Consider the following 6,810-nt stretch of genomic DNA (forward strand, 5'->3'; position numbering starts at 1 on the left):
ATTAATCCTGCATGATTTGCTTTATCAAAATATTACGAGTTTTGGTGTGTGGATACTCCCACTGTCTTATGAGCTATGAGATACTGAAATGCACTGATTTGAAAAGCAAACTATCTTTCAGTAACACTGTTTTGTTTTTTAAATAAATAAATAAATCCAAGTAAAGACACATAGAAAACATAATGACTACCATCCTTTAACCACACACTTGCTCTGGCACTTCAGCACGGCTAAGGGATACTTTTTTCAAGTACCTGAAAAGAGTCTCACTGATTGGAGATGAAGAGAGGCTTAATAGTCCCCATGACTGCATATTCAGCTAATGGATACTACAAAACACTTTATTAATTTCCTGCATTTATAATGACTAATTGTTAGACTTTTGTTAATTAAAATCACTTAAAACCAATCATCTCATTCAGGGGATGTCTCTACCTGCACAGCTGTCCATTATGTGGATTGCTGAGTGGTTACAGGTAGCGTGGCAGAAATCTGGATGGCTGCGGGTGATGGGTTTGCGTGACCCAAAGATCTGCTGTCAGCTCTCGGTATTTACAATCCAACCAAAATAACGTTTACAGTACTTAATATTAGTGAAAGAAGTGGGGAAATGGACATTCGGTGGCTTGAAAAAAGTAAATTCTAGTGCAGGTCTAAGTGAGCAGGCCAGGAAATCCCATCTAAAAGCGATTATTACAGTCTGAGCCACGTTCGCTGTTTGTTGACTGAGGCTAAATGATCACAGCTTCCACCCCTCGGAGAAAATCTGAACCCAGCGGGTGTCTGTTGTGTCTCTCCGGGAGGTTTTAGGAGGGGAAACATTTTGAGAACCACTGACCCACTCTCTGATGAATGAGCTAGAGCGTGACCACACCCCCGTTTACTCACCGTGTGTGTTTATTGGCTGTTGGGAAAAGCGCTCGCATGTGGCTCCTGTCAAGGGTTTATACTATTAAAACTCCCCAAACTCCTCCATCCTCCCTGACACTTGTTGCTGCTGTGCGCGCACCACCGGGGAGAGGACACCTGAATCGCTTCAGCATTTCTTTTTAGGATTTCCCGCGGGGAGTGATGAACTCCATCGATCCTCAGTCCCATCACCAGCACCACCACACCTCCCCTACAGTCGGTTCTCTCCCACCGAAAGGCGCCCAGGAGGCCCCGGATATGGCGGCTGCTGTCTACTGCGACAACTTCAGCAGCATGTACCACCAGCCGAGCCTCCAAGGTGCGCAAAGGCCCGCTGGCTACGGCCTCGGGGACTACGCGTCGTCTCCAAATCCCTACCTGTGGCTCAACGGGCCGAGCGTCAACTCGTCCGCTTCATACCTGCACGGCAACAACCCGTCGTTCATCCCGCCCTCCTACGGCTCGCAGCGGCAGTTCATAACAAACTCACCTGGATTCGGCGGGCCCGACCTGGGCTGGCTGTCCATCGCCAGCCAGGAGGAGCTGCTGAAGTTGGTCCGTCCGCCCTACTCCTACTCGGCGCTCATCGCCATGGCCATCCAGAATGCGCACGAGAAGAAGCTGACCCTGAGTCAGATTTACCAGTACGTGGCTGACAATTTCCCCTTCTATAAGAAGAGCAAAGCGGGCTGGCAGAACTCTATCCGGCACAACCTGTCTCTCAACGACTGTTTCAAAAAAGTGCCGAGGGACGAGGACGATCCAGGTACCGTGAACGCATCACTGAAAACGTTATTAGTGCATCCAAAATGTTGAGGCGTTTAATACATGGAGTTTACTCATCGGGAGGGCTCAGTGGTGATCAGTTAAATAGAAAATTTCGTTCAATCCTTCAAATTTGATTTTTTTTTTTTTAATTAATATGAATAGTAAAATAACTTCATTTTATAGTGCCTAAGCAGATATGTGCGTAAAACCCTGGTTGATGCTTTGTAAAGTGTTTTTTTTTTACTGCCAATAAGTCAATATGATCAGGCCAGGTATGTGCTTTTCATATTGCAATGGAAAACAAGTAGCACTACTTCATATAGACAGACGGATAAATATGAGCAGACTGTATACAATAATGTAGTACAGTTTATGTTCCTCTGCACTACCTTCAGTAGTCTATTGTAGTATTTTTAAAGCAGTGCTTGTATTGTACACTATGACTGGAATGTTGTTTTTCATTCTAACCTGTACTTCAGTCTAGACTAGAAAGACAGTCAGCTCAGGAAGAGGTGCCAAGAGAACTCCCAAGTGTCCAGTAGTGCAGATAATAGGAAACTAGGGATGGCAGTATAATACAGTACATTTTGACCTATTGGATCTTAGCTTCCGTGACACAGACGTCTCTTATAGATCATTTCTTTTCAGGTTCACTCACATTGCTTTGATTTGTACTGTAAAGTTTGACGGGAAACTTTAAAAAAAATGGCATCAGAAAGAAATTTAGGATTTTATTTAGTCAGACGAATACTGATCAGGTAATGTTTCAATAGTACAAAACTGAAGTAATTCAGCTGTGATGTGTCTGTCATTTCCACTTGCAGGGAAGGGGAACTACTGGACGTTGGATCCAAACTGTGAGAAGATGTTTGACAACGGAAATTTCCGCAGGAAAAGGAAAAGACGATCGGATCAGAGCAGCGCAGGAGGAGCAGCAGCAGCAGCAGCTGTGGGTGCCACAAAGGTTGAGGATGGTAGGCCGACAGCGGCCGCCCCACTGAAACCCTCAGACAGTCCTCAGCTCCTGGGGCCTTCCTCCCCAGAGATGGAAGTGATGAGCGAGAACCACAAAACTTCCGCATCTGCGTCCCCGCCTGGACTGGCCTCCTCTGCTCCTTGTTTTAATAACTTTTACAGCAATATGTCCACGCTCAGCTCGGGGGCCCCCAGCCGACAGGGGTCCCTTGGACTGGTGAACGAGCTCTCGAACAGGAACATAACCGCCCTGAGCCCATACCACCCCAACCACAGCGGGCAGGACACGGGGCCATCAGAGCACAGCGAGAGCTTGCATTTTAACCGTGGAGTGTACTACAACACGTTTGGCGGTGGGCAGAGCGGACAGTTCAACAGTCACTTCTATAACAGTTTCAGTGTCAACAGCTTGATCTATCCCAGGGAAGGCACTGAGCTATAGGACCTGCTTTAACCACAGCGTCACACTGTTGCAGGGACTTATTTTTGCTCTATGACTCAAACGCATGCTTGCATGCATTTATTTCTGCAGCGAGATCTAAGTACAGGCTGGGTTGCACTCCACCACATAAAAAAACACAACACTTCCTTCACCGATCAACATGCCAGACAGATTAAAGAACATGAAATATTAGTTAATTTAACTTAAAACATTCAAACGGTGGAAACGTCAGCCTGAAAGTGTAACAAAAATGAAGCACTTCTCTTTTTTCTTCTTTTTCATGACTATATCAAAGCTCTCAGTGGTTTTTTTTTAAAAAAAAAAAGCCTGCCACTGAAAACTGCATTTTTTGAAAAACTTTATTTTATTTTTTTTTGAATATGTTACTTTTGCTTTTTAGATAAAACCGCTCAAGATGTAAACATACATTTGCCAAGTGTGGCCCATTTTTCTCCGGAGCAGCCAAATTCTTATATCAGATCACATAGTTGAGTCGCAGTCAATGCAAATCTGCCAAAGTTGCCTTCGTGAGACCGCCATTACCTCAAAACAACAATCACATGACATGAAAGTGCCCAATACTACGACAGGTTTCTTTGTATATTTAGACACATAATAACTGATTTCACAGACAAGTAAACTTAAACGGGGCTTGCCTTATTTTTTTAATATCTCCATGTTGACTAAAACTGCAGCACTAAGGCTCATTTAAATACGCGTGTGCTTTATAAATATGTATTTTTTGTAAATTATGAAAGTAGTTGGTGACTATTTATGCTATTTATGCAAATAGGCTTTTTTATCTACTGTTGTCTGAACATAGTTTGGTTAAAGCAGAATATTAGCTTTGCAAAACGCAGAAGAAATGCTCTCACTAAACCCCCAGATCTGTACATTAAAAGCTATATCCTATACTATGGTTTCACTCAGGATTCAATGTGACAATCACTGAATGGCTTATGTATCTTCTGTTGCCTTTGTTTTTCTTTATACGTTATATTCAGCACATGGGCAGATTCATCTGCCATCACAAATAAATGCTGTGTGCTATCTACTGTATTGCCATGCATCCTTTTAAACAGGGCATGAGGTGCATTCAGGTCTTCATTGTAATTTAAATGTATTCCCCATAAATTTGCTTTAATTTAATAATCAGTTGTAAAGTCAAACAACTTGCATAAAAAAATACTATGAACATTTTTTTTAGTTTGTCATGTTCACCTATTATTTACATATTATTTTTATTGTGTGGGTCTTTTCAAGTTCCTTTTCCAGCTTTTATTAATATTCTGCACGTACTCAGAGTTTAACAAGAATCTGCATTGCTCGCTGCTTAAAAGCAATATGGCTTGAGTGTAGTGGTTTAAAGTCAAGTTTACAGCACGACTCTTTTATTCTGTTTAGTCCATTTTTCTTACTTTCAGATCAGCGATTAGTGTTTGTGGGGTGGTTTTTGCTCTCAGAAGACAATTTTAGTACCAGGTAGTTTGCCTGCTTATACTGGGCCTCCTCTTGCCTCTATCTGCCACTGCTAATGGTGTTCAATAAGTAAAAATAAATAAATAAATAAAATGACACCAAAACAAAAATTGTTCCTAAAAATAAGGAAAGTTTTACGGATGCTTTCACATTTCCTTAGAATTTGGGAAATTCCCCAGAAAGAAGTATGCAGTTTTGTACTAATTATAAGGAAAAGTGAGACAACTTCAAACTTCCAGTGAAAGACCTCCAGTGAATTATTGGCAAGGCTAAAGTGTCAGCTGATCTCCAGATTGCGATATTCATCTAGAGGAAATCAAAACGCGGAGAGTTAAGTTTCCAGTAAGGAGTTAAACGAAATGTTTCTCTGAGGAAAATTAATCCTCGAAACTTTCAACACGTACATTTCTGAAGTATGTTTTTTTTCTATATTATTGTTCTGTCAATATTTCTGTACAGCATTACAAAGAGATTAAACTTGTACCCTCGTGATACGAAAACATGCTTTGTTTTAAATTTACAGCCTGCTCTGTGTGCAACTTTTCCTTTCTCCTGTCACGTTTGCAACATTTACCACTTCAAAGGGAACAGCAGATTAATATTTTTGCTCCTACTTCTAATACTAAATATGCTCCGCAGGCAGAGACGAGCTGTGCTCAGTTCTGACCAAAATTAAGAAAGAAAGTTCAAGGTTGGAGCCGGTCCAAAGACTCAGCAGTTTACAGACGACTTCATACAGAAAGAATACGTCAAACAATAGAGCCATTGTGCTCTGTCCTTTATGCCGGTCCCCATGTATCAATTAGGGACTCTCTGAAGAGAGGTGAAGATATCCCCCTTAAGTATCTCTTTGTCTCCATTCTCCAGCAGTGTTTGTCCCAAACTGAGAGGAGGCCATGTTCCTTTGTTCCTGCTAAGAAACGACGCATCGAGAAATTCCCTCTGCAAATATTTGCCACCCATTGTGCAGATTAGGGACAATGATGTGATGATTTATTTAGTTTTCACTGTTTATAATTCACACCATGCATGTGTCCAGGTACTTAAGCACTGTGCCGTGAAATTGACATGACTGTACTTTCTTATTATCTCGGATTTGCGTCTTTTTTCTTTTGGCCCTCGGTCTTATGAGAATGGTTGCAGACTGCTGGGGAGGGCGTGGGGGTGGGAGGGCGTATCGTTTCTATTTAGAGGATCCAAACATAATTAAAGGGGGAAAAATATTGTCATAATGTAATAATAGAACATTGTTCAAAGCATTTCACCTCATGCCATGCACTTGTGTGACCCTTGTTTAATTAATAATAATCTGACCTACTAATTAAGCCCTATTAATGTAGCTTTTCACGATCGCAGCTTCGTAGCCAAAGAGTCATTCCAGTGTGATCTAATCTGTAAAAGCATGGATCAGTTAGCACGTCGTTCATGCCCCCGATCATCTCAAACGTGTTTCTTCTTCTGCGCTCCTCTCCAGCGCTGCGGTGACTTCTGAGTGACAGTCAGATTACCTAGATCTGACCGTCGATGTCAATGTACATCGAACAGGCGGTTCCGGAGCTTTTCCCATCCTGGTGGACTTCTCCAGAGCTGTCCGTGAATGAGCATTCCTGCTGCCAAGTGTGAACTTTTCAATTAGAGAGGATCCACTGACCCAGGCTCTGTTTGATCACCTTCTTTTGTGCCTGGAACATCGGGCACCCCGTCCTAATTTGGCATTCGCGCGGCCCTATTGGGTGACATTTGAAAAGCAGCATTGTTGGGCCAGCTGGGAAGCAGGTTAAATACTAGACTGCTGGTGCTATTTCGATCAGTGACTGTACAGTGTAGGCCGAATTCAAGTCCCGAAACGACCCCACAAGACACCCCCCCTCTCCTCTCCCCAAACCCAAATTGTTCCTCTGATAATGGACGGGGAAGAGGTGACGCCTCGCTAATGAGAAACATCTTAGAGGGAGCACAGAAAGCAACTGTTCAGTCTCGTCAGCATGTTTCACATGAAGGGCCGGAGATCAACTTCATCAAGGATCCCTGACTGCGATGTTAAATAAGCACAGCAGAGTGATGCTGCGTCAGTCCGGTGGCTCATTTCAGGACACGGGACTGTCAATGTCCCGGAATGATCCACGAAAACAAAACAGGTTTTCCCCATGTCTGACAATAGCAACTCTTTCATCCTATTAGGTCAAGTATTTTATAATTTGACCTTACTCCTTAACTTCAATTTGATGTAAAGGTCA

General features: G+C 42.7%; 1 protein-coding gene across 1 annotated transcript; it reads left to right on the top strand.

The window, feature by feature from the left end:
* Positions 1-982: 982 nt before the first annotated feature.
* Positions 983-4,987, top strand: foxi2 (forkhead box I2). Its single transcript, XM_063498725.1, has 2 exons — positions 983-1,675; positions 2,502-4,987. Exons 1-2 carry the CDS (start codon positions 1,072-1,074, stop codon positions 3,092-3,094), a joined length of 1,197 nt encoding a protein of 398 aa, XP_063354795.1. The 5' UTR covers positions 983-1,071; the 3' UTR covers positions 3,095-4,987.
* The last annotated feature ends 1,823 nt before the right edge of the window (positions 4,988-6,810 follow it).

This window comes from Pelmatolapia mariae, linkage group LG16_19 (genome assembly GCF_036321145.2).
Source record: "Pelmatolapia mariae isolate MD_Pm_ZW linkage group LG16_19, Pm_UMD_F_2, whole genome shotgun sequence".
Classification (NCBI taxonomy): domain Eukaryota; kingdom Metazoa; phylum Chordata; class Actinopteri; order Cichliformes; family Cichlidae; genus Pelmatolapia; species Pelmatolapia mariae.